The sequence below is a fragment of the Marmota monax genome, unplaced genomic scaffold, assembly GCF_021218885.2.
Source record: "Marmota monax isolate L192 unplaced genomic scaffold, Marmota_monax_Labrador192_F-V1.1 WCK01_AAM20220418_F8-fsc00055, whole genome shotgun sequence".
NCBI lineage: Eukaryota > Metazoa > Chordata > Mammalia > Rodentia > Sciuridae > Marmota > Marmota monax.
This window is the reverse complement of record NW_026695205.1, coordinates 10,432,870-10,459,679: the sequence shown is the minus strand read 5'-3', so window position 1 is coordinate 10,459,679 and position 26,810 is coordinate 10,432,870. Positions and strand designations below refer to the sequence as shown.

The 26,810-nt window shown below is 36.9% G+C and overlaps 1 protein-coding gene across 1 annotated transcript; it reads left to right on the top strand.

Annotated features, from left to right (window-relative positions):
- The first annotated feature begins 1,453 nt into the window (after positions 1-1,453).
- On the top strand, positions 1,454-26,131 carry Mael (maelstrom spermatogenic transposon silencer). Its single transcript, XM_046430195.2, has 12 exons — positions 1,454-1,639; positions 1,791-1,883; positions 2,858-2,957; positions 4,178-4,333; positions 5,403-5,444; positions 12,918-13,042; positions 13,778-13,832; positions 13,933-14,074; positions 22,462-22,524; positions 23,255-23,387; positions 25,090-25,165; positions 25,707-26,131. Exons 1-12 carry the CDS (start codon positions 1,508-1,510, stop codon positions 25,892-25,894), a joined length of 1,305 nt encoding a protein of 434 aa, XP_046286151.1. The 5' UTR covers positions 1,454-1,507; the 3' UTR covers positions 25,895-26,131.
- The last annotated feature ends 679 nt before the right edge of the window (positions 26,132-26,810 follow it).

Sequence of the window (26,810 nt, the reverse complement as noted above, 5' to 3'; positions counted from 1 at the left end):
GGGGCTGAATGGTGTCAAATTCTGAGCCCCAAATAAACTTTTCTTCTAAGTTTTTCTTGTCAGGTATTTTGGTCACAGTAACGAAAAGCTGATTATCACAACAATTTTCTAAGAAAATTACAAAAACTGGCAGAGGAAAACTAGAAAAACTGAAAAAAACTAATAAACTATACTGAGATGGTAGTCAAAGGTCAGCCACAATCCCACCCTCCAGAGATGCACTATGATTAGAGAGTTTTACTAATAACTTCTACCAAACTGTCAAGAAATAGGTAATTACCATCCATTTTCAAATCTGAAAGAAGAAAAAAATAGTAGTTCATTTTGTGAGGCTATGACAATGCTGAACGCTCAACGTTTGTTAAGGTCAACACCACAAAATCTGTAATTTGGTATCACTATAGTTAAAGAAATAAAAATTCTATATTAGGTATGGTTTTTAAAATTTTAGCAATGCCTCATAATTGAGAGGAGTTCATGCTAACAATGATAGGATGCTTTAACATTAGAAAAAACTAGCAGTATTATTCATTATGTTAACAAACTGGAAGATATAACTGTATGGTTATATGAAAAATGTAGAGAAAGCATGTAATGAAATTTCAATTGTTTATTTAAGATACATATATACATATAGTACTCATACACACACTTAATAAGATGAAGAAAGAAAGCATTTACTCTGGGAAATATATCTAACTAGGAAATTCAAGAGAATCCACTGGCAGTATTTGAACCAGTGCAGACAGTTCAGTATGACTAAATACACAGGATCAACACTGAAATCAATACTTCTCTACACATCAGCAGTAACCAATAAACAAAGAGAAAAAAAAAAAGAAATCTTTCATAATAGCTCCAAAAGTATTGTGACCTATTAATAAAACTGACAAAAACTGAGCCATACCTTCATAAGAAACCTAAAAATTTATTCAAAGACTTAGTTTAAATCTCAGCCTCTTGCTGTGTTTCCTTATCACATTTTTAAATGCAAAAAATGTTTCTTTGTTGCTTCACTTGTTTCATCATCCAGTAAACTTCTTGCGGGAAGGACCTTATTTGTGGCGTTCCTCACTCTGTCCCCACCGAATGCCTCTCACAATTCTCAGCAAATAATCATCACTTGCAGTTGTAAAACACCAAGGAACCCAAAGCGCCCACCAGTACTTATTCTCTACCTACTTGCACACCTGGTACGCAACAATGTACGGAAAATGCGGCAACCCTACCACGTGACAATGCTCCGCCCCAATCCCTCCTGGCCAATTAGAACAGTTCACATGTGTGACGTTGGCCCTCCCCACACCAGGCAGCATGCGGTGGAATCTTCCGGTTTCAGGCTGTTTTTTCCCTCCTCGGGCCAGTGCGGCTGCGCGCTGCGCTCTGATTGGCCGAGAGCTGGCTGGCTGCGCGCGCAGTCGCTGCTCCGTTACTAAGGGCGGGAGCCCAGCGAGGGCGCTGGCGGCTTCTTCCGTCTCAGGCCCGCGTCGACGCCTGGTCGCTCGCCATGCCGAACCGCAGGGCCAGCCGCAATGCCTACTACTTCTTCGTGCAGGAGAAGATTCCCGAACTGCGCAGGCGAGGCCTGCCTGTGGCCCGGGTGGCGGACGCCATCCCCTACTGCTCAGCGGACTGGGCGGTGAGGCCGAGGGCGGCGGCTGGGCAGTTGGGCAGCTGGAGGCCGAGGGCCTCGCCTGGGCCTGCGAGAGGACGGGCAGGCGAGGCTGGGACGGGCAGGGAGCAGCCAGGCAAGGTCCTCACCGTGTTCTCCTCTGGTCCTCCTCCCACAGCTCCTGAGGGAGGAAGAGAAGGAGAAGTACACAGAAATGGCTCGGGAGTGGAGAGCCGCCCAGGGAAAGGACTCCGGGCCTTCAGAGAAGCAGGTGAGACGACCGGCCGAGGCGGCGCCACGAAGGCCGAGGGCGGGTGGGAGGCCGGGACCCTGCCTGAGCGCCGCACGGTGGGCCTCGGTCGGCCGGTGCGTGGTGCGTGGGGCTGCGCTGGACGACCCCGGATTCCCCCGCAGCCCTGGGCCACGACAGCTCTTGATTCTGGATGGTTAAAGGTAGTTTGGAGGATTATTTTAAAGCATTCCCTAGAACCAAGCCAGGTGCTGTGTTTTAAAGGCTGGAATACGGGACTGGGATATCTTGGCGAGGGGTATCTCACAGGTTTGAATGAGCTGTCAGCACAGTTTCCGAGCAGTCGGATCTCGCTGGAGTACAGAGATTTGTTGTGTTGCTTATTTGTTTCAGGAAAGTACAAGGTAACTGTAAAGGTGGTCTTCCCTTTCCCTCTGTTCCTTCCATTCTTACACTGTTAACACTGAATGAAATCAAGAGAGTTTTGCTTGTTTTTGAGAGATTTTATTATTTATGTTTGAGTAGAAGTTCTAGTCAGTTGAATTTGTACTTATATTTGTGACCCCTATTTTTTTTTTTTAACTATGATTTCTTCTGTTTCCCTTCAAAACTTAAGGTGTGTTGTATATATACCTCCTGTGGGACTTGGAGTTGGCACAATCTGGTTTTTAAATATTAGAGTTCTTTGGGGAAAGGTGTTCTTTGGGCCACTGGCCTGGCATAGGTGGCTCAGGAACATGAGCTTGATCAATAGTGGATAATAGTTGAGTTTGTTATTTACCATTCACCTTCTGGTTCAGTATACTTATAGCTTTTGCAGCATTCGCTGCCTTTGAATGTTGGTGTTAGTGACATATATGATTTTTCATTGGGTTTATTGGCCCTGAGAGGTTTCTGACATAATCTATAGGTTATTGAGAAATTATTTTGGTGAATTAAAATGTTTGATCCATCCAGTTTTTAAGTGTGTGAATGATGATTCTTTTCTTCTTCAGAAACTTGTTTCCACACCACTAAGGAGGCCAGGCATGCTCGTACCAAAGCAGAGTGTTTCACCCCCAGATATGTCAAGTTTGTCTCTAAAAAGTGATCAAGGTAAAGTATTCCCCAAATATTTTGTTTGAATTTAGACACTCAAAACACTAATGATGTATTGGTCAGTAAAAACATTGTATTTTGATTCTCCATTTAAAAGTACTTGACTATAAGTGTTCAGATATTTATTATAGCTTTGTATAACCTTTAATAAAAGAAAATTTTAAAATTTTACTGGAGAGCTTTTTGTAACAAATGTCGTCTCTTGATTTCTATCATTCCAAATATTGTTGAATGTAGATACTTATTTGTATATAACTAAATACGCTTGTTATAAAGGTAGACAGGAGGAGTAAATTTTTGAGATCTGTTGTATCATGGGGTGACTATAGTTAATAAAAGTGTAATGTATATTTCAAAATTGCTAAGAGTAGATTTTAAATGTTTGCATGACTAAATATGGGAAGTGATGGATATAAGCATGTTAATTAGTGCAGCTTAATCTACAATGTACATAATATCAAAATGACATTGTATCCCAAAAGGATATACAATTACTATTTTTCAACTAAAAGTAAAGTTTAAAAATAATATTCTGGGGGAATAGTAAGGGTAAAGGTGAATTACTGAGCTAACAGAAGAGAAATAGCTAATAAAGGGCCCTTGCTCTTTCTTCTGGCTGTTTTTGACAGTTGTGGTCTTTGTTTAACACAGAATAAATATTTAATATTTGTCTTAAATATGGCCAGTCCTGCTAAATAAAACACTTCACACATTCATACATTTTTTCCTCATTTATACTTGGCTTACATATATTGGTAAAAAGCATAAAAGGAATGAGCTAAATTTTCCGTAGTTTACAGAATTTACCCATTCTGCTTGATTTGTATTTGCTTTTTATTTGTTGAATACGGGTCCTGAGAGTCAAGACTGAGTGTAGCTGATTTATAAAATTGAATTATTTATAAATTTATTTTTATATAATATATAAATTATATAATTTTGTATAATAAATTTATAAAATTGAATAATTTTGTCACTTTAAACAAAGAGTGGTTACTGCTATAATTCTTGATAAATGTAATTATAAAAATTTTGGCTTACTTATGGTGATACAAGCCAAAATTTTGTGAATTTTTTCTCATTTCAGCTCACTCAGGAATTTAGGAACACGCATTGGTTGCAAAACTTTCTTCCTCTCAAACTAAAGAGGCTTTTGGGGAGGGATAGATTTAAGACACTCATTTGTTCTTTTTGTCTTACGATTTTTTTTCTTGTAGCTCTCCTTGGAGGCATTTTCTACTTTTTGAACATTTTTAGCCACGGCGAGCTGCCACCTCATTGTGAACAGCGCTTCCTCCCCTGTGAAATTGGCTGTATTAAGTACTCCCTCCAGGAGGGTATCATGGCTGATTTCCACAGTTTCATAAGTCCTGGTAAGTAGCCAGTGAGTGTAGATACTAGATCAAAGAGCATACTTTTAAAAAAATTTTATTTCATTTACTAATGGTATTTGTATTCTTAAAAGCATAAATACAAACAAGTTCTTATAATATAACAAGAAAAATTGAGGTTTTAGGTGTTGACATGGGGTTGTTGGTGTAGCTTTTAGCTTTAAGTAAGTGTCAGCATTGGTGAAACCTGCCCCTTGCTTTTCTGTGGCCTTACATTTGGATCACTAGTTTTTTATTAAGTTGCTGTTTGTAACCTTGAGGAAACTACGAAACCATTAGCTTGTCATTGGGTGGCCTTTACAGGAAACAGATGAGAGTGTGGAAATAGCTAGCACTCTCAAATTTTATTAGTATCTCTGCTTTCCATGATTTCCACCCACAGTAATAGCCAGGTAGTTCTGAAGACATAGGATTTGGTTCAGTTCCCAAAAGGGTAGATGGAAGTTAAGGGAGCGTCATCTCCTTGAAGGTGAGAAGGGAAGGTTGAGAAAAGAACTTTGGCTTTAGTTTTGTCATTGGTTTAAATTAATTTTATATATAAGATGATCTTTCATTTTTATATATTTGAAAAACTAATCATTCTGCTCACACTTGTGAGCATTGCTGCCTAGAACAAGTTGAGCAGTTTCTTTTTCCTTGTGTGTTATAAGGCAAACTGTGGAGGTCTTCTTCCTGCAGGGCCTCAACCCAGAGCCCCATTCATGGACTCCTTTTATAAAAGCTTTATATATATACTTTTATTTATTCATTTATTTTTGCATGGCGCTGAGGGTCGAACCCAGTGCCTCACGCGTACTGGGCAAATGCTCTACTATTGGGCCACAAACCCAGCTTTTTTTTTGTCTGTAAGGAGTAACTTTTGAAAGTAGTTTAGACAATATGCCAAGTTCTTGGGTAGTCTTTGCCTTTGGTTAAAAAACAAACACTGAAGGTTTAATTTTTTGTATTTTCACATAATAAAAATTCCTACGCATGCTGTAACTTGGAATATTACTATAGTACAAGTAGGGAACTTCCAAATTTCTGCTTCTCAAAATATTTTGTATTACAGGAGAAATTCCACGAGGATTTCGATTTCATTGTCAGGCTGCAAGTAAGTATCAAGGAGTGGGAGAATGTAGTAGTTGATATGTGCTGCCTGGTTAGATTGTACCTTTAGCTGGGAAGATGGACTTCATGGAAACGGTAGATGGTGTCTGCAATCTTTGAAAACTTTTAAAACTTTTATAAACAGTAGTGTGATGTCTTTTCAGAGGGTGGTTTTATTTGTCATATACTCTATATCCTCTGTTTCAAGGTTTGCTGCTGCTAGTGGCCAGGTACTTGGAAAAGTCTTTTGAGAAGGTCTCATTATCAAGCTTTAGGACCATTTATAAGGGAAGTCCATTCAAAAAAATATTTTCTAAGTTTATGGTTCAAAATAATAGAGTTGAAAAAAGAAAGTAGTTTGAGTTTTTAGATGAGAAAAGCAAGTTTTTAAATATTTTGCAACCAAAGGGTATGACTATATGTATATCTACCCTTTCAAACTAAACTCCTTTCTAGAAACTATGTTTTAAGCAGTTTCCAGTTGAATTAGATTGATAGTCATAATAGGTTTATTTTTTAATTTACATTAATTGAAAAGTGTCATTGTTTGGTTGAGGACTATTGAAAGATTCCTGTTTTTATTTCTCTCTCTTTAGTTAACAAATGTAGATAAGTAATCTGTTGAAGTGTTTATAATTAGAAGTACATTTTCAAGTCTGCCATAAAAAGCAGGTATATTGTAATTCTTGTAATATGGTGTCTTTCTTATAAATGCCAATATTTTGACTCATTTTTACTTCTCTGTATTGATTTTTTTCCTAGTCTTATGAAAAATATGTACCAATTCATTTTTTTTATTATCTTTGAAACAGTATTATAAGTTGTAGAATATATTGTTTAAGGTTATTTTTTAGTAGTTCTCTTTATGTAGTTTTTGATGAAAAATAGTTTGAGGTTATTGAACAAAGAAGATGGTAGTTTAAAAAAAAACAAAAATAGAAACTTAGCCAGTAAACTAATTTTCACATTTTTACTTATGCTTTGTTTCTGGTTTGTTCGTACATTGGAATCTCTACTGTGTACCAGATAATCAACTGTGAGTGTCACTGGTTTACTGTTCCTGTGCTGTCTTGATGCTGATAAATCCTTTTTAAAAATCTATTTTAAGGCTACTTTTACAACATTTTCAAATTAACCAAGTGTACTGGTTTTTTGTTTTTGTTTTTGTTTTTTAGAAAAAAATGTCTTTTAAAGACTAGGAATATTTTCTTTTTTTAAATGTTTTTTTAGTTGTAGATGGACATGATACCTTTATTTTATTTTTATGTGGTGCTGAGGATCGAACCCAATGCCTTCCACATGCAAGGTGAGCACTCTACCACTGAGCCACAACCCCAGCCCAGGAATATTTTCTTAATTATTTAATCCAGTTGAAACTGAGCACAATGTTTCTCATTGAGGTAATCTCAAAATGTTTGGAGCTCACCAATTTAATAACCCTGGGAAATGTGCCAATTAAATATTATAAATGACAGAGTGACAGCTATGTCGACATAATAACTAAAAATGCCTGTGCTAAGGTAATTGAACTGACTGGGAGGAGACCATGTTATCTACAGAGTACACTGGAGCAAATATATGTGTGTGTGTGTGTGTGTGTGAGTGAGAGAGAGAGAGAGAGAGAGAGAGATCCATTTACATAGTAGCTAAATATCATGCATCTAGCCCTTTTGGCTCTGCTCTCTGATCTTTCATGGAGTAGTAAGTAACAATAAGTGAATGCTTCCTGGGCATTAGAATCAAAGAATTTCAGGATTGGAGTGATTTTGATGTGGAGTCCAGTTCCCCAGCCACTACTGTTTTCCTCTGGAGAGGTACTGCAGGCTCTGTGTGAGCATGGGGTCTTGGCTCTTCTTCACTTCAGCCAGACCATCTCTGCTTTTGTTCATTTTACTGGTTAATATTAAAACTTGTCTTTTTACAAGTTTTACTTTGAAAGAAACAAAGCTTTGAATTTGAATACTGATGTTAGCTTTCAACCTTAAAACTCCATCAGCTTTTCAAATGAAGCTTCATAACACACACACACACACAAATATAACATTCATTTAAAGGGTAAAGAGTATTAATGGACAGCCACGCATGGTGGTGATGCCCATAATCCCAGCTCCTCAGAAGACTGAGGCATAAGGATGGCAAGTTAATAAAACCCTGTCTCAAAAATAATATTTATAAAAATGGTTGGGGATATAGTTTAGAGGTGAAACAGATTGTGTGCAAATTTCTGTACCTGCATTTGATTGCAAGTTGTCTTTTACTCATTTTTCTATTGTAGTATTTTTCTTTAAGCAGGTAAAATACACAACAAACCTTACTGATTTTATGATTGTGTAGATACCTATTTTCAGTTCATGTTTTGTGAGTTTCATTCTTTTTGGTCTGTTAAGGAAGAAAAGTTTTTGTTTTCAGTTTGCCAAATGTATTAATCTTATCAGTTGTGAGTTTTAGGTCCTGTTTAATAATTCTCCTGTACCTGAAGGTTATATAGTCAGTTTTCATCTTAATCCAAAAATTATAAAGTTTTGTTTTTTGTATCCAAGTCCTTTCCATCTGTAATTGACTTGTGTAGGTTTGAGGTAGAGATTCAGTTTCATTTTCCTCCATGTGGTTCATCAGTAGTTTCAGGATCATTGAGTAATCAGTTGGTTCATTGAGTAATCAGTTGGTTCATCAATAAGCAGTACCACCTGTATCCTATCAGACTTCTGTTGACACACATGTCTTCTATTCTCTTTATTCTGTTGTTTTTGGTGCCACTGTCATACTCTTAAACATAATAGTTTGACGATACTTCAGATCAGTCCCCAACACCTTGTTGTCCTGGAATATTATGGCTATTTTTGACTCTTTATTCTTCCATGTTCAGTTTTATAATTAGGTATTCATTTTCACAAAAAAGCCTGTTGGATTTAAATTGGAATCACCTTTAAATCTTTAGCTCATTGTGGAGAAAAAATGCTATCATTATAATATTTATATGAATATGCAGCACATTCTTAATTTTGAGGCCTGTAATGTCTTTCAATTTTATAATTATAGTAGTCTTAATACCTCTGTTAAATTTATATTGTGTCTTACCTTTTTACTACATTATAAGTGATATCATCTGAAATTACATTTTCTAATTGTTTATATTTTTTTTGATGCCTAACACTAAACTTTTGAGTTTTTGTGAATTCCTTATCTGTGAAGTCACTTTTTTTCTAATCTGTGTATCTGTTTTGTTTTAGTATGTTGGCTAGGACCTCTAATTGATGATGTTTCACCAGTAAGGATTGAGGATGCCATTTGCTGTAGTTTCCTTTTTTTTTTTTTTTTTTTTCTCTCTTAGCCAGTCTCCTTTTTTTGTTTGTTTTACTCTTATCAAGAGAAATTTTCTTCTCTTCCCATTTTGCCTAGGGATATGTCAGCTCAGTGTTTTAATGAATGCTTTTTTTGCATCTCCAGTGATTTGTGTCCTTTGTTCATATGGTGACTTACTAATTTTTGCTGCATTTTTATTGGTGCATTATAGTTGTACATAATGGTGAGATTTGTTAATATTCATACATGCACACAGTATAACAATATAATTTGTCCAATGTCATTCCCCAGTAGTTCTCCTCTCTTGCCCCTCCTCCCTCTTGCTGCTCCCTTTACTGATGTCCCCTTGATTTTCATGAGAACCTCCCATCTCTTTCTCCCCTCTTGCTTCTGCATATGAAAGAAACATGCCACCCTTCTGAGTTTGACTTATTTCAGTTTCATCCTTTTTCTGTCAGTGACATAAATTGATTTTTCTTGATGACTGAATAAAACTTCGTTGTGTATATACACCACATTTTCTTTATTTACTCCTCCACTGATGGACACCTATGCTGGTTCCATAGTATGGCTGTTAAGAATTGTGCTGCCATAAAGATGGGTATGCATGTATCCTCTATAGTATGAAGACTAACTCTTTAGGATAAATATTTTAGGATAACTCTTTAGGATAAATATTCCTCATCTAGGAATGGAACCACTGGTACAGCTGGATCATAACGGTGGTTCCATTGCTAGATGAGGAACCTCCATACTGACTTGCATAGTAGTTGCACTAATTTATACCAACTGTGTAAAAATGTTCCTTTTACTCCACATCATCTCTAGCACTTACCATTATTTGTATTCTTGATGGCTATGTACTCTGACGGGAGTAAGGTGAAATCTCAGGGTAGTTTTGATTTGCACTTCCCTAATTGCTAATGACAATGAACATTTTTTCATGTTGGCAATTTGTATTTCTTATTTTGAGAAGTGTTTGTTTAGTTATTTGCCCATTTATTAATTGGGTTATTTCTAAGTTTTTTGAGTTCTTTATTCTGGATATTAATCCTGCCAGAAAAATAGCTAGCAAAGATTTTTCTCCCATTCTGTAGATTCTCTTCATATTCTTAACTGTTTCCTTTGCTGTGCAGAAGCTTTTTAATTTTGTGCTGTCCCATTAATTCTTTTTTTTTTTTTTTTGAGGGGGTACTGGGGATTGAACTAAGGGGCACTTGACCACTGAGTTGCATCCCTAGCCCTATTTTATGTTTTGTTTAGAGACAGGTTCTCACTGAGTTGCTTAGTGCCTTATTTTTGCTGAGGCTGGCTTTGAACTTGTGATTCTCCTGTCTCAGCCTCCTGAGCTGCTGGGATTACAGGCATGTGCCACCGCACCCAGCCTGGTTAACTCTTCTCTTGTTACTGTAGCTCTGTAGTATAATTTGAAGTCAAGAATTAGGATGCCTCCAGCATTGCTTTTTTGGCTTAGAATTGCTTTGGCTATTCTGGGTCTTTTGATGCCTTTTTTTTTTGAATGGACGATTGAACCCAGAGAGTCTTTACCACTGAGCCTCATTACTCCCCAGCCCTTTTTATTTTTTATTTTGAGAGCGTCTCACTAAGTTGCTGCGCTGTTCTTAAACTTGCGATGCCCTCCTGTCTCAGCCTCCCAAGCCATTGGGAGTAAGGGTGTTTGCCACTGTGCCCAGCTGGGTCTTTTATTCTTCAGAATGAATTTTAGGACTGTTGAGTTCTGTCGAGAATGTCATTGGTATCTTGAGGGGATTGCACTGACTCTGTATATTGCTTTTGGTAGTATGGCCTTTTTGACAGTATTAATTCTGCCTATCTGTGAACAGGAGAAGTCTTCTATCTTAGGATGTCTTCAGTTTCTTTCTTCAGTGTTCTATAGTTTTTGTTATAGAGGTCTTTCATGTTCTTGAATAGATTTATTCCTAGTTTTTTTTTTTAAGGCTATTACGAATGGGATTTTATTTCTGATTTCTTTCAGCAGATTCAATATTGTTATGTAGGAAAGCTACTCATTTTTGTGTGTTGATTTTGTAATCTGCTCTTTGGTGAATTTGTTTATTAACTCTAGCAGTCTTTTGGTTGAGCTTTTTGGATCCTCTAAATATAGGATTAGAGCATCTGCAAACAGTAATAATTTGGCTTCTTCCTTTCCTATTTGTATCCCTTTTATTTCCTTCTGTCATTTAATTGTTCTGATTAGAATTTATACTCCTGTATTAAATAGGAGTGGTGAGAATGGACATCTTTGGTCCCTGATTTTCAAGAAATGTTTTTAGTTTTCCCCCATTTGCTATAATGTTGGCTTTTTTTTTTTTTTGTAGATAGCTTTTATGGTATTGAGGAAGGTTCTTTTTATCCCTAGTTTCTTCAGTGTTTTTTTGTTTGTTTGTTTTAATTGCGAATGGGTACTGAAGGCTTTCTATGCACCTATCAAGATGACTAAGTATTTCTTTTTACGTGATGAATTTAATTTATTGATTTGTTTATGTTAAGTCATAGTTGCATCTCTGGGATAAAACCAGCTTGGTTATGATGTACATTCTTCTCACTTTGTCGTTGAAAATTATTTGCTAATATTTTATTAAGGATTTTTGCATCTAAGTTATCAGTGATATTTATATGTAGTTTTCTTTACTTGATGTGTCCTTATCTGGTTTTAGTATGAGTGTGAAACTAGCTTGATGGAATGAATTTAAGTGTTCTATCCCTTTCTGCCTCATGGAATTATTTGAGGTTCATTGGCATTCATTTTTCTTTAAAAATTTTGTAGAATTCAGCTAAGAATCCATCTGGTCTTGGACCTTTCTTTTTGGAAGTCTTTTACTACTACTTCTCTCTCATTGCTAGTTATTGGTCTTTTGAGTTTTCTGTCTTCTTGATTCAGTTTTGGCAGGTTGTATATATCTATATATATCCAATTCTTCTAGGCTACCCAGTTTATTGGAGAATAGTTTCTAATGTTCCTCAAGATTTCTGTGATGTCTTTGTGATTTCTCCTTTTTTATCTCTAATTTTATTAATTTGGATCTTCTTTCTTTTGGTTGGTTTTGCTAGGGGATGATCAGTCTTGTTTATCTTCTTAGGCTGAATTCATCTTGAATTCTCTTTTTTTTAATTGTTTTAGTTGAACATGGACACAATACCTTTATTTTGCTTATTTATTTACTTTGTGTTGTGCTGAGGATCAAACTCAGTGCCTCATGTGTGCAAGGCAAGCACTCTTCCACTGAGCCATAATCCCAGCCCCCTGCATTCTCTTCTTATAGTTCTTAATTTTACATTGAAATTCATAATTTGAACTTGTCAAACATAAGCATAATTATTTATCTGGAGTACCTGTGGATCTTTATCAACTTTATTTTGATTCTCATTCTTGTCTTTTTGTACTTGATTATAAAGTATTTGAAAAAGTAAGTAATTTGGGACCTGTAATATTGTAATCTTCCTCCAGAGTAATTTGGGACCTGTAATATTGTTATCTTAGCTGGGCTTCTAGAAACTGTGCTTCTAGAAGTTGAAACCCCAAAACTGCAAAAGCACACTGCTCAGCCATTTGCTTTCTCTTTTGGAACTGGTAAAATAACCCAAGGGAAAACTTTTCCAAAATTAGCCTTGCTTCTCTGGATTTCTGTATTCTTGTGTACCTTGACTTAGTAATTCTTTACTCTTGTCATATGCTCTTAATATTCCCAAGGGATTTTATTTTTTTTCCTGGCTAGTTGGTTCAAATTATTTGGTCTATTCTGGAAATGAAAGTCTTCATCATACAACCTCTTAAAAAGTAGTCATTACTACAGTGTTCCCCAGCCCTACTAATAAAATATTCCCAAGAGGCAGCATGGGAATAGTGAAAACACTGCAGGCTTGCTCACTTAAGCCTGTGTTTTGGGTCCTGACCCCACATTTACCAACTGTTATCTTTCTCTACCCATTTCTGGGATTCTCAGTGGCCTTTACTTTTGTATATATCATCAATCTCCTAAAGTGACTAAGACTGTGAATTAAAATGTTAAGTACCTAAGCATACCAGCACATGGTACAAGTGCTTAAATATGAACTACCCACTATTCTCTTCTCTTACTCCTACTTCTAGACTACACCATAATATTTATATTGTTCAAAGTTTGAACTTCTACCTCCTTTTTATTTCCTTCAGGTGATTCTAGTCACAAGATTCCTATTTCAAACTTTGAATTGGGGCATGACCAAGCAACTGTATTACAAAACCTGTATAGATTTATTCATCCAAACCCAGGGAACTGGCCACCTATCTACTGCAAGGTAATTTCCAGTTAATAGTTCTTAAGGTATCCATTTAGATACCAGAACATCCACAGAAAGCACCTAGAAAAAGAATTCTTGTCTGTGTATTAACTGTGTGTGTGAAATTAATTCTGAGTAGTTTCAGAGTGATTAATATATAATTCCTTTTCTTTTAAATTTCACTGATTTGGGAGAGATTTTGAAGACTATAAAGCTGAATATATTTTCATTTGGATAGATAACATATTTTCTGAGCTCTTCCTTTTGAAATATCTGCTGTGTCTTTTTAACCTGAAGAATGGATGCTGTATTCTGAACATCTATTATTCCACACAAGATTATCTTTCACAGAAAGTCTAATGTAGCATCCCCCCCTTTTTTGTAATACTGAGAGAAAACTATATTATTTATTTTATCTGAATTCTTCTAGGCTAGGAGTCAGAGAAATTGGGTTTTAACTTTTGTACTTATTAATCATGAGCAGATTATATAATATTTTCCTTCTTAATAGTTTTATGTGTTTGCGTATCCTAAGTCTCACTTTGTTAGCATTGCTATGTAAATGTAACTGGTGAGTAATAACAATAGTTTTTTTCTAATGTATGTCACTTTTTTTTTAATAGTTCTCATTTAGTTATCAAATTTTTCAGTCTTTATTCCCTATATCTCCCCCCACCCATTTGAGAGGATTAATTAATTAAAAGCAACTTAAGGTAGGCATACAATATAAATAATTTTTTTCCCCTTGTCCAGTCTGATGATAGAGCCAGAGTCAATTGGTGTTTGAAACGAATGGCACGAGCATTAGGTAAGTAAAACTATGGGTCACTGCAGAAGTGTGTTACAGTACCTGTTTCCATTTTGATACACACCTTCACTAATTGTGTTTTTTTCTTTACATATTGAAGAATTCAGGCAAGATCTAGAACTTCTCACTGTAGAGGATCTTGTAGTAGGGATCTACCAGCAAAAATTTCTCAAGGAGCCCTCAAAGACCTGGGTTCGAAGCCTCCTAGATGTGGCCATGTGGGATTATTCTAGCAACACAAGGTATTAATAGTGATTTTGATAAGAAAGTTACTTTGGCTTTTTTACTGAATTATATTTTCTTAGAATTGGTATTTTTTTTCTGAGAACATATGGTAGGGCTAGTTGTTTTTGCCTTTTTGAGCAATTTTTTCTATGAGACTTTGTATTGTATTTTTTTGAACATAAGACTCCATTGATTATAAGATACATTGTTACTTTGTGTACCACTAAAAACAAATGGAACTGCCAAATAAACTGACTGTTCTCTCTTATCACTTAGAGTTTCTGTACAATGAAAAGAATGTTTTTAAATTTATTAGATTTCTTTTTTACTGCATGAAACATTTTTGTGCTTACTGATAAAGGAACATGTAAAATGAATACATTGTCTGAAGCATTTTTTTATTTTGAAATAATCTCAGATTCACTGAGAAAGTTGCAAGAATAGTAACACACACCATTCTCTGATTTCCTAGTTAACATTTTAGTACATTCTCATTACAGTTTTGTCTCTACACACTTTTCATAAACCACTTGAGAGTAAGTTGCTGTCATCATGATTCTTTTCACCTAAATACTTCCATGTGTTTCCTAAGAATAAGAACATTTCTCTTACATTACCATAGTACAGTTACAAAATCAGGGTATTGCCAATGACACTGCCTAATCTGAAGACCATATTCATGGTCTCAACGGTTTAGAGAGTGTTAGGTTTCCATAGTGTCTGGAGCAAAAAAAAACAAAAATCAAGCCAGAGTACAATCCAAGAACACAAATAGTACGTTGTCTCTTTCAAAGCTTCTTTAATCTGTAACAGTTCCTTAGTTTTTTCTTTAACTTTCATGATCTTGACATTTTTTGAGAGTACAATCCAGTTGTTTTATAGAATGTCTCCCAGTTTGAGTTGGTCTGTTTTTCTTCATTGTTAGTTTAAGGTTATGCATTTCAGGCAGGAATACTACAAAAATGGTGCTGTGTCTTCTCAGTGTGCCATTATGTGGCAGTATGATGCCAGTTTGTCTCATTCCTGATGATCATGATAACTTTATTTCTTTAAAATAGTGTCAGAGTTCTTTCTTGAAAAGTTACTATTTTGTACCTTATTAATAAATATTTTGCCAGGAAATGCTGTGAGATTAGATCACTATTTTGCTGCTCGAATTTTCATATCCATTGATGATTTAGTCTAAATCATTTACTACTATGTGAAATAGTGGTTTTTCTAGTTTGATTATTTCTTTTGCATTTTTTAGTTGAAATTCTGTAAGAAAGAGCTTTTCTTTTTCACTCTTTTTTTTAATATATTGACGTTAGCATGGACTCATGGATTCCTGTTTTATTCAGTGGAATCTAATCTGTTATTACAGTAATTTATTTTTATGCTCAAATTGTTCCATATATGGCCAGTGGGAAGTCCTTTAAAGCAGTGGTTTTGTTTTTTGTTTTTGTTTTTGTTTATCGCACTTAGAGTGAGCCACATCCCCAACCCCTCCTCACCTTTTTCCTTTTGGAGATAGAGTCTCACTAAATTGCTGAGGCTTGCTTTGAACTTGGAGTCCTCCTGCCTCAGCTTCCCAAGCCACCGGGATCACAGGCATGTGCCATTGCACCCAGCTTCAAACAGTGGTTTCTGTGTCCTGACATTGACTCTTCATTCTTCAGGTGTTTTTGATTTCTGGCACCTTATTTTCCAGACTCACTTTGTAATCTGCTCCACCCTGAATTAGCTGATTCCAACCATCTGTGGTTCCTTATTCACTAATGATGGCATTGAGGGTTAGGATCTGGGTGCTAGGTGTACTGTTGATTCCTTACTAGAATGTCATTGATTCTAGGTCTTAGTGCAGACAGTCAGGAAGTGTGTGTGTGTGTGTGTGTGTTCACACACACTCTCCATGTACATGCATCTCTTCTCTTTTTTCTCTGTATCTTGCTATGAGTTTGTACTGAACCTAAGTTCCAATGCAGTACGATAGAGTTGTGTCGCATTTTCTTATTTTTGTACTTCCTTTCTCTTGAAAGTGAGAAACCTGGATCTCATATCTTTACTTCCTTGTTCGATCCTAGAATGCATTGAAAGTAGGTTCAGAGTTAAATGGGGCACTGTTATAAAACAAAAGAAATGGCAATTATGATTTGTTTATAATTGTCAGATGGCATGGAGTCAAAGTAATGTTCAGAAGTTATTTGAGTTATTTTGTTTTCCACTTCAGTGTAGTTAAATTATGTGTTTGAAATAAGTTCATTTGCTTGTTTATATTCTGTGTTTTTGTTGATTTAGTTATTGTTTGAAATTGTGAAGTATGACCATTTTTCAAACAAGATATATGCAGATGTGTCACTTCAGGCCATCTCCATAACTTAAAACTGGACTCTTTATAGTGCTGAGTTGTATCCAAGGACAGGGATGTCTTGCCATTGGTCAAATCTACTTTTGTGTCTTTCAGATACATTTGAAATTTTTCCCACACAGATTGTGTATATCTGGAATTGACAAATTTTTTTTTGAGGGGAGCAGTTTCTTGATAATTGTTTTTGCTATGAAAATGAGTTTGTTTAGGCTTTCTAATTCTAAAGGAATAAATTTTGATAAATTGTAATTTTGTAGGAAATTGTGCATTTTATGTAGAATTCTAGGTGTATTTGTTTACAGGTTTGCAAAGAAGGTATTCTTTAAAAAATTTTAAATTTCTCTTGTTTCATTGGTTATCTTATTTCTTGTGTATCTGTGCCATCTTGTTTTTACTTAAGCCAGTGTGTGTGGTCTAGATCTGTTGTTTTTTTTTTTTTTTTTTTCTCATTTTCAGCTTTTGTTCTCTGTACTCTGTAGTTCTTTTTCTACTTTGGGGGTCAAAATTTAATTCACTCCTCTTGTTTGGTTTTTATTGTATTTCATCATTGTTTTCAGTGGATCCCATTGATTCTGAAATGCAGTATTTTCATGGGTCATTTTTAACAAGTTCTTTAATTTTCATGACAAAGCTTTTAAATGTCCAGATAAGCCTTTCTGAGTTTTGTTTCTGTTAGTAAATTATGTTGCTTTTGCATTATGATCAAAGAGTGTTTTCTGTAACATTAGTAATTTTATGGAGTCACTTGGCCTTAGGTTTGGGGAGTTTTTTTTGCTTAGTATATAATCAATTTTTGTGGCTTGTTGTATGGGCATGTGAGAATATGTGTTATTTTTCAGGTCACAGCATTGCTGTGTGTTCATAAGGTCTGCATTGATTATTGTGTTAGTCAGCTTTCTGTTACCGTGAAATACCTGAAATGATCAACTTATAAAGAGTAAAGCTTTATTTTGGCTCACAGTTTGGGGGGCTCCAATCCATGAGGGCTTTTGAACCTGTGTTGAGAGTGAATGGTGGTGGGAGTAGTGGGGAAGTGAGAGGGGAAGAAACTTGGCTCACAGTCCTTGGAGGCCACACCCCCAGGAACTTGGTGACCTCCCTCTTGACTCTACCTCTTGAGCACCACACTGCACATCAGGACTTCATTAGTACAGAGACCTTTGTGGGCATGTTCCAAATCCAAACTATAGCAGTTATGTTGTTTGGATTTTCTTATTGTTTTACTTTGACTTATCCTATTGCTCTATCTTGTACTGAGAGTGGCATTTTTTCAGTCTCATGTAATTACTGTGTTTCTGTGTCTCATTATATCTTTTGTAGTTTTGGCTAGTTGCTATGTTTTTTGGTGCCTGTACATAAAAAGTTCGCTGAACTTTGGTATTAGTGGATTGATGAAAGGCTCACTGGAATAGTAAGAGGAAACTGTTTCCTATGATACTTTAGGCACATTAGTAAGGAAATGCTTTGCATAGGAGGGGCCTGTCACTGAGCTCTATAACATAGTAAGATTCTAATGTATGATATTTTACAAGGGAGTTTGGGTTGCAGTGAACTCTAGTAACTGATTCAAACCTGCTAATATAAATGAAGAGGACTCATTTCAAACACTGCTCTGAGACATATGTTAAGAAGACTGTAGTTGGTAATAAAATTTTGAAAAATGTCTCAACTCTAGGACTAAGGGGCAAGTTTATATTGGTGAAATGAATGCAGCTAGACAAAGCAAGTATTTATTATTATCTTTATGTTATTATCTTTATGCTTCCTGTAAGAATTCCTGTTGGATTAATTCACTGTCTAACCTACTGATGAAAACAGGTGTATCCTTTACTTAACCAACTAATATTTATTGAGCATATCCTTGGTGCCAGGCAGTTATGCTACTCACTGTGCTTACGGTGCAAAAAGTAATATGAGCCTGGTGCATTGGTGCACACTTGCAATCCCACAGCTTGAGAGTCTGAGACAGGAGGATCATGAGTTCAGAGCCAGCCTCAGCAAAAGCAAGGCACTAAGCAACTCAATGAGACCCTGTCTCTAAATAAAATACAAAATAAGGCTAGAGATGTGACTCGGTGGTTGAGTGCCCCCAAGTTCAATCCCTGGCACCCAAAAAAGGAAATTAATGTGATCCCTGCCTTTGTGAAGCTACCAGTTAAATGGGAAAAGGACATGGGTTAGTGGTTTTGAAATGGTAATTTTAGCTTATGGTAAGTGCTAAAAAAAATCAACAGGATACTCTTAACAGATGTTTGGACTGCTTTATAAAATGGTCCAAAAAAGCTGAGAACTGAAGCAGGAGAAAGATGAAATGAGGAGGGGCTCAAGGCCTTGTTAGCCATAGGAAGGAATTTTGTCAAATAGTGAAGGGTGGTAGGTTAGGTTTCTACAAGATGTCAGGGTGTTTCATGATTGTATTGGAAGGACACAATGAAATATGGAGCCTGTGATGGTTAGATAACCAGGCAGGCAGTGACTTGGCTTAGATAGGTGACATCAGAGATGGAGGGGAATAGGCTGATTTCACATTGTTTAAAAGTAGGCCTTCCTGGTGGCCTGGGCACAGGGAGAGAGAACTGAAAGAAAAAATGGCAGATGACATAGAGAGGAGCACATTTAATACATTCGGAGACACTGGTGAGGATCAGATGGACCCTGCAGCATGCAGATGAGATCACCTAGACAGAAGGCAGAAAGAGGAGATGATTCAGCACAGCTCTAACCAGTTCTGACATGTTAAAGGGGGCAGAGGCTGAGTTTTTGAGACTGTAGTATCTCTCAGTGTACAGTTGTGTGATGTTAGGAAAGTTCTCATAGCCATCATCAGTGTTAATTGAGGGGATCCTGAATGCAGTAACTGCAGATTTCCTTGAGTTACTCTTTGAGCCCTCTATTTGTTTTCGTTCCCTGGATTAGTTCATTTGGGGGAGTTGTAAGTTGCGGTCTGTTCTGGATGTTTTCATGTTGCAGGCTTTCCTTCAAGTGTGATTGTTCCTGGTTATGTTCATTATTAGAAATGAGGCTTCAAAGCCAAGTAAGTATCCATTGTGTTCAGTAGGGATATCAACTGACTAGGCTTGGTTGTAAGGAAATTAGACAAGCAAGCTTGATAATAAATTAGAGGTAGAATCCTAGTTGCCAGAATATAGAGACTTTGCTTTAGGGTTTCAGCAACCACTTTTGCTGCCTGGTTCTCCAAGTTTAGTTTGTTCACCCCTTTGCCTGGAGTTGGAGAGGTCCTCTATTCTTCGTACAGAAGTTCAGCCTCAGTTCTTACCTCTGTTCTGTGGAGAGGGACATGTCCTCTTGAGAGTCCAGTGCCTCTAATAGATAGATCTTCTCCTGTTGCTTTCTCTGTTAGCACTGAAGGATATCAGTTACTGTTCTTCATTTTTCATGAATTTGTTAAATCTCTTCATCTCTTCCATGGAGACTTTTTCCCCTTTTTTGTTAAATGAATACATGTTATCTTTTTTTGGACTGGTAATTGAACCCAGGAGTGCTCTACCACTGAGCTACATTCCCCGCCCTTTTTTATATTTATATATTGTTTATGTATCTATTTGTCTTATTTATTTTTTACCTTATTTAGATTGGTAGGTATTGGGGATTAAACCCGGGGATGCTCTACCACTTATAAACATTCCCAGTTCTTTTTATTTTTAGACATGGTCTCCATGAGTTGTCTAAGCTGCCCTTGAACTTGTGATCCTCCTGCCTCAACCTCCCAAGTAGCTGGAAGTACAGGCATATGCCACTGCACCCAGCTTGCCATTTGTATTCATTGTCATTTTCAGAGGGTCTCAGAAACAATAGGAAATAATTTTGTACATGTATTTAATTCACAACCTTAAACTAGAAGCCCCAGCAATAGTAGTATTCAGAGAAGTAGTTTATGTTTTGACATTGTTTTCCAGTTTTTATATTTAACAAAAATTTGAGTAGTTCTTGTGTACATAATGCATTAAACTAAATTCTGAGGGAAGTGTGAAGAAGTGACATGACCATCCCTGCCCTCTGCCTTTTGCCTCATAGGAGCAGTAGGCTGTGAAGACACCATGCTGATGCCCCATTTTCTGGTGATGATAGAAATGAGAGAGAAATCACTTTATATGAGTTTAAAAACTCTGAAATGCTATATGGAATTAATGTTTGATTTGGTTCCTCTGGAAAGATGGGTAAAATTTTTATGAGCAGAGATTTCAGTTAAAAGGAAGATTTTTCCATAAGGTTCAGAAATTACCTGAACAGTGACTTCAGAGTGAAGAAGCACAGAGATGGTTGAAGAAAAACCAGTGTGTCCTTTTGACTAGAGCATTACATAGCTATAGCTGGATGGTTCTGAAGGCAGGATTGGCCTTGAAAAGTGTAAGGAATCATAACCCTGAAACAGGAGGGCAAGAGAACACCAGGACTGTCAACGGCTCTGGTGGAGGGAAACAGTATGGGGGATTTAGGAGGAAGCTGTGAGCCTACTCAGAAGATGTGAGACACTGTGGCCTGATGTTAGAATTTTGGAGTGGACATTCATAAAGGAAACATCTGAGACAGGTTACAATAGGAGCTAGATTGGAGGCTGCCCAGCAAGTATTAATAGCTTAACAAAGTACATAGCCAATCTGATTTTCAACAGATTTATAGAGTGAACTTTATTAGAAGAACACTCATTTTTAGGGAATGGGTATGATTTGGAAGTAGGAAATCACAGATCACAACAATGCTGTTTTTAAATACTTATTTTTTCAGTTGTAGTTGGATATCTTTTTAATTAATTAATTTATTTTTTATGTGGTGCTGAGGATTGAACCCAGGGCCTCGCCCATGCTAGGTGAGCGGTCTACCACTGAGCCATAACTCCAGCCGCAACAATGCTATTTTTAGTAGCAGTACAATAGCAGATTGAAGATGTTTTCCCCTGGGGTCAGTATTTTGTAAGTTTGGTTGGTTGGTTTTAATCCTTGAATATGTTGTGAGTTTTTCAATTTCATTTCAGTTCTGATCTCCAGTTCTAATCCTTCATTTCAGTTCTGCCCTCTCATTGCCTAAAAATGTGTTTATGAGGTAGATACTCTTGGGCCTCAAGTTCTAGACAAGGATCAAAACCAGTTAGAAATTAAAAGTTACTTAATTCTGTATGGTTGCATACAAACTTAGGTTTAGTTTTTTACTTAAGTTTAGGATTTGGAGGTTTATGAAGAACATATCCTGGATCACGTTTCTTTGGAAATAGTGGGGCAGTTTTAACCTTATTTTAGATAAGACTTTCATTCTGTTAAATAACTCATCAGTGTGAATGCATATCACTGACACTTTATATTTACTGCAGAGCATGTTTGCAATTTGAGATGAATATTCTTGCTAAGTTTACTCCAGTTTTGCATTATGCAAATAATGCTGTTCTGAATCTCAAAAGACTGTGTACTCAATGAAAAGACCCGCAGGTTTTGTAGTGGTACTCATCAAGTAACATTGTGTTGAATCACACAACTTATTTATTCACTTCCTCTCCAGCATTACCTCCTGAGGTCTCCACTCAAACATCGCCACCTCAGTGAGCCCCTTCCTAATGTTTATATCATCCCTTCTTACTTTTTCCTCCTTAGGCTGTATCATTATAACTTAATATCTAATTTACTATGTATCATGCTTGCATATTTTGGTTAGTCTCCCCACTAAAAAGTAAATTTTGTGTTATCTACTTCTTTCAACACTGTATCCCTAGTGCCTAGAACAATGACTGGCAAATAGTGTGCGCTCAATAAATGTTAAATGGATACGTGTTATCTTTAGTCACCGCTGTGCCTCTGGAACACCCTTTTTATTTCTGTTTAGGGTTATGTGTAATTTGTATAGTATCACGACTCTGCATCAAATGAGATAAAATCTGGGTTTTTTAAAAAAAATCTATTGTGTATTAAATTTAGAAACCTTAATCTTTGAGTAATAGTGTGAGTTTTTCTTAAATTATTTCAGCTAGGCAAGCTAGAAGTCTGGCATGTGAAGACCCTTCAGCAGTGCTGCTTCAGTGAGGATATTAAGGTCCATTTTTTTGTACAGGTGCAAGTGGCATGAAGAAAATGACATTCTCTTCTGTGCTTTAGCTGTTTGCAAGAGGATGGCGTAAGTTGGGGAAGGAGTTTCTTCATAATGCTGCTTTTTGTGCTGAGTTCCTTGGTGTCCATTTTGCTTACTCTTGGGCAGGCGGGTGGGTCTGTTCACCCACCTTACTATATTTTTGTTAAAAAGAAAAGGTGGTTGTTCATGTTACTTCTGTCCAACCGCCCATGTCACTACTCACCGACACATTTTAGTAAATCTTCAGAAGCCTGCACTGAAACCTTTCCTCCTCGGAGTCCTGAGTGCTGAAGGGGACAGCACTTCCTTGTGGAGGTGCTCCAAAAGATAGACCTTTCCTCTCTTCTCGTAGTGAAAGCACCTTATAGTGAGTCCCGGATGTCTGGGGGTTCTGCTAGTCTCTTCACTTAGCAGGCAGTCGTGAGTTCTGAGGATTAACTGTTCCTGGTTTTAGTTTTATATCTGCTTCTGCCCTCTCATTGCCCTAAACATTAGAGAATCCTGGTCATCTTTAACCTCATTCCCATTCCTTCATAACACACCTAAAATAGAACCTGGCAATCAGAAGATTGCTTACCCAGTAATAATCTTTTATGATATGAATTTTACTGCCTATTTCCAACTTATTTCTAAATCTCTAAATTTTCTTTTCCCCCCGCAATAAGAACAGTGTCTCTCAGATGCTTGCTTTTTGAGAATTTTAAAATATGAATGCTTTCGTAGTGAATTGGATGAGAGTAATATAGTGGGTTTTTTGTCTTACTTCATTTTAAAGGTACTGCATCAGCAATTCCCTGGCCACTCTCTTTGGAATCCAGCTTACAGGAGCTCATGTACCACTACAAGATTATGAGGCCAGCAATAGTGTGACACCCAAAATGGTTGTGTTGGATGCAGGGCGTTACCAGGTAAGGACCCTAGGCTACCAGAAAAACCTAGATCTTTTGACTTCTTTGAGGAAAGTCTGTTTACCCTTTTGTTTCTAAATAAACTGACTTTCCTCTCGGGACGCTGCTTCTGTTAGTCTTCTCAAATGATGACATCATCCTCCCCTTCCTTCATCATGGGCTTGCATTTGAAGTAGTTGACCTTGATTTCAGCTTCCAGACTTCTTCATTTCTTCTCCCTAAAACCTATAGGCTTTGACTCTCATGCTGTCTAGGCAAGAGTACCTGACAACCCTTTTTGGATTCAGTATACACTTAAGTTGGTCCTCATTCTTAGAGCAACACTGGCTTGGGAAAACAGTTTTCCTGTCAAACTTCTTTGAGTTTCCCCATAGGTAATCTTTTCAGCTACCTGACCTCTGAATTTCTGAACTTCCCTTCCTCCAGTGTCTTCCACCATGGAAGTTTCCATTCCTGGGATCAGACCCTAGACCCCAAAGGTATTTTCTTCATAATCTCAATTTCAGACATGATCCTCTGTGACTATCTTCCTCTGGTACTCTAGTGCCAATGATTATTTGACATATGTAGTTACTTATACAATTACTTATGCCTGCACTGTTGTACACGCCTTTGGACCATGCATTGCACAACCCCAGGGCACCTTTCACACATATGAAGATGCAGCCTCATTACCTCCTTCTGTCCCACCTTAGGTTCCCTGGTCTGTCACTTATTCCTTGCATTCATTGTCAGCTCCATTAGGCCTCTTTTCTTAGTCATACTTGGTTGACAGAAACAACCCTGATTAACTCTTCCTGCCCTGTGGAGCTATGTGAGACTGGAAATAAACCAGTATGCTGACTGGTCTTTCTTCATTTTCATTACCACCAACCTCAAGAGGGCCATTGATATTGCCTGGCTATTATCCATGCCTCTAGTTTGGTTGCTCTCTCACTCTCCTTGACATTCTTGTATCTTCCATCACCTCTTCTCTAGCTGACCCTGATGACTCCTCTTCAACTCTAAGAAAATAGAAGCAATCAGGAGAAATTTTCCACCTATTCCTACCACCCCTGCTAGCTGCACCCACCACGTCCTCTGCTTTCATTCCTGTATTAATGAGTGGATTGTCTGTTTTCTATCTAAAACCAATCTGTTTATATATTAGATCTCATTCTCTTACTAATCAAGGACATAACACAGTAACTTATTCTTATTTCTTGTATCGTGAGGGTTTCCCTGTGTTCTGAATCTTATTGGCCAACAACCTCATCTTTAAAAAAAAAAAAAAAAAAAAAAGAACTACTGGGCACAGTGGTGCATGCCTGCAATCCAGTGACTCTGGAGGCTGAGACAGGAGGATCTTGACTACAAAGCCAGCCTTAGCAACTTAGTGGAGCACTTAGAAACTCAAGGAGACCCTGTCTCTAAATTAAAATACCAAAAAAAAAAAAAGGCTGGGGATGTGGCTCAGTGGTTAAGTACCCCTAAGTTCAATCACCAGTACCAAAAAAAAAAAAAAAAAGGACCCTGTAATTCCTAATGTCCCTCCAGAGTACCCTATATCTCTCCTTCCCTTTGCAGCAAAAGCTGATCGACACAGGAAAACTATTTGAGTCTTAGTTTGCATTTGTAAAGAGTCATTTGAAGTAGACCATCCAATATTTGATAAGAAATAAACATTTCCCCCCACCCCTGGTATTTTCCTGTTACTTTACAGAAGCTAAGGGTTGAGAGTCCAGGATTCTCTCATTTCAACTCTTCTAATCAGGAACAAAGTTCAAACACAGCCACTGGTAAGCATCTTAAATTTTATAAGAATGTACATTACAGAGGTTTTAGGGCCTTAAAGCTTACTAAGGTCTCAGCTTACTAAGCATCAGATGTTCCTAGATAAGCTTTAGTATATAGGAAGCTTGTTGAATTAGGTGTTTTGCTTGGCATTAGTGCCTTATACAATTTGATATGTACATTTTTTTATCACTTTCATGGAGTATAACTTATTCCTCAGACTTTTGTTCAGGGTATTAGAAAAAAAGATTGTAGCCACTATGGTTGTATAATTTTGATGTGGTGATATATCTTTTGGGAGATGAGAAACTTTAAAAGCTAGTAAACATGAAATTTCAAGTGGTGCTTGAAGAACTTCAATTAGGATTTTCTGCTCTAAAAACAAAAGGGAACATTTTTCTGCCTTTTCCTTTACATAGAATTTCTTCTTTTCATTATCTATTTAAATAAGGCTTAGGGGCCTACAGTAGGATGAGAGTCAGCAATTAAAGTAGTCTTTAGAGAAAAATCACTACATTTCCTTTTATTATATTTTCAATATCCTAGGTGATTACCCATCTGGGGTGAAAATTTCAGGCCAAAACAGCAGTGTTCGAGGAAGAGGGATTACCCGCTTACTAGAAAGCATTTCCAGTTCCTCCAGCAATATCCACAAATTCTCCAACTGTGAGACCTCACTCTCACCTTACATGTCCCAAAAAGACGGGTATAAATCTTTCTCTTCTTTGTCTTAATGATGGTACTTTTTTCAGTTTCTGGAAAAATAACAGGCCCAACTTCCCTTCTGACTACAGTCGTATTAAACACATAGATCACATCAATGATAAATGTCACTACTCTAAAGACTATGTAATTTGTAAGGAAACTCTGTTTCATAGATTAAAAATAATTGTGGTTGGAAAAGATCTTGGCATTCCTGCTTTTTTCCTTTTGAAGCTTATTCTGTTTTCTGATGGTATGGTGGGCATGCCGTTGAAGTTCAGTATTCTATAAGAACTGTGCTTTAGGGACTGTTATAAATTAGTAATTCTCTCCCCTGCAATAAAGGTATTTTGAGTATTAATCTGTTTCTTCCTATTATGAAATATAAGAACCTTATACTGGAGATCTTGAGGCCATTTGCATTGCAGATACCTAAGAAATTTAGATTTTAACAAAAAATAAAGTTGTGCTACTTTAAAAAGTTTTTGAAATAAGCTTACTCTGGCAAAAGGAGTCATTTGAAGATGAGAATTCAAAAGGAGAAAAATTATGTAAATTAATCACCTGGCTGGATAATGACTGAATTCTAGGATTTGGGGCCACAGAACTCAAGGAAATATCATACTGTATCAGGTGTCTACCCAGTGACTGAACCCTGCTGGCTGACGTTCTTAACCTAGTGTGGAGTATTAAGTAGTCCCAGAGGAGGAACACAGAATTTTGTTTCCTTTGGAACCAGAGCCAAGACTATACTTAACATAGGCAGAAACAGCATTCTTACTTAGGACTGTCCAACCTGAGACCTTGGTCCCTCTGATTACACAGAATCACTTAAGGTGTGTCATGAGACTCTGAAGGGAAAAGGTTTTTCTTTATACATATAATTCTCCTTTACTAACTATTGAGTACTGACTTAGTGGATGTTTTATGTTTATCATCTTGTGAAAT

Coding starts and splice junctions, on each gene's coding strand:
- Mael (XM_046430195.2), top strand. CDS start 1,508: ATGCCGAACCGCAGGGCCAGCCGCAATGCCTACTACTTCTTCGTGCAG. Junction 22,525..23,254: donor GCTGTTTGCAAGAGGATGGC/GTAAGTTGGGGA, acceptor TTCATTTTAAAG/GTACTGCATCAGCAATTCCC. Junction 23,388..25,089: donor TGGATGCAGGGCGTTACCAG/GTAAGGACCCTA, acceptor GTTACTTTACAG/AAGCTAAGGGTTGAGAGTCC.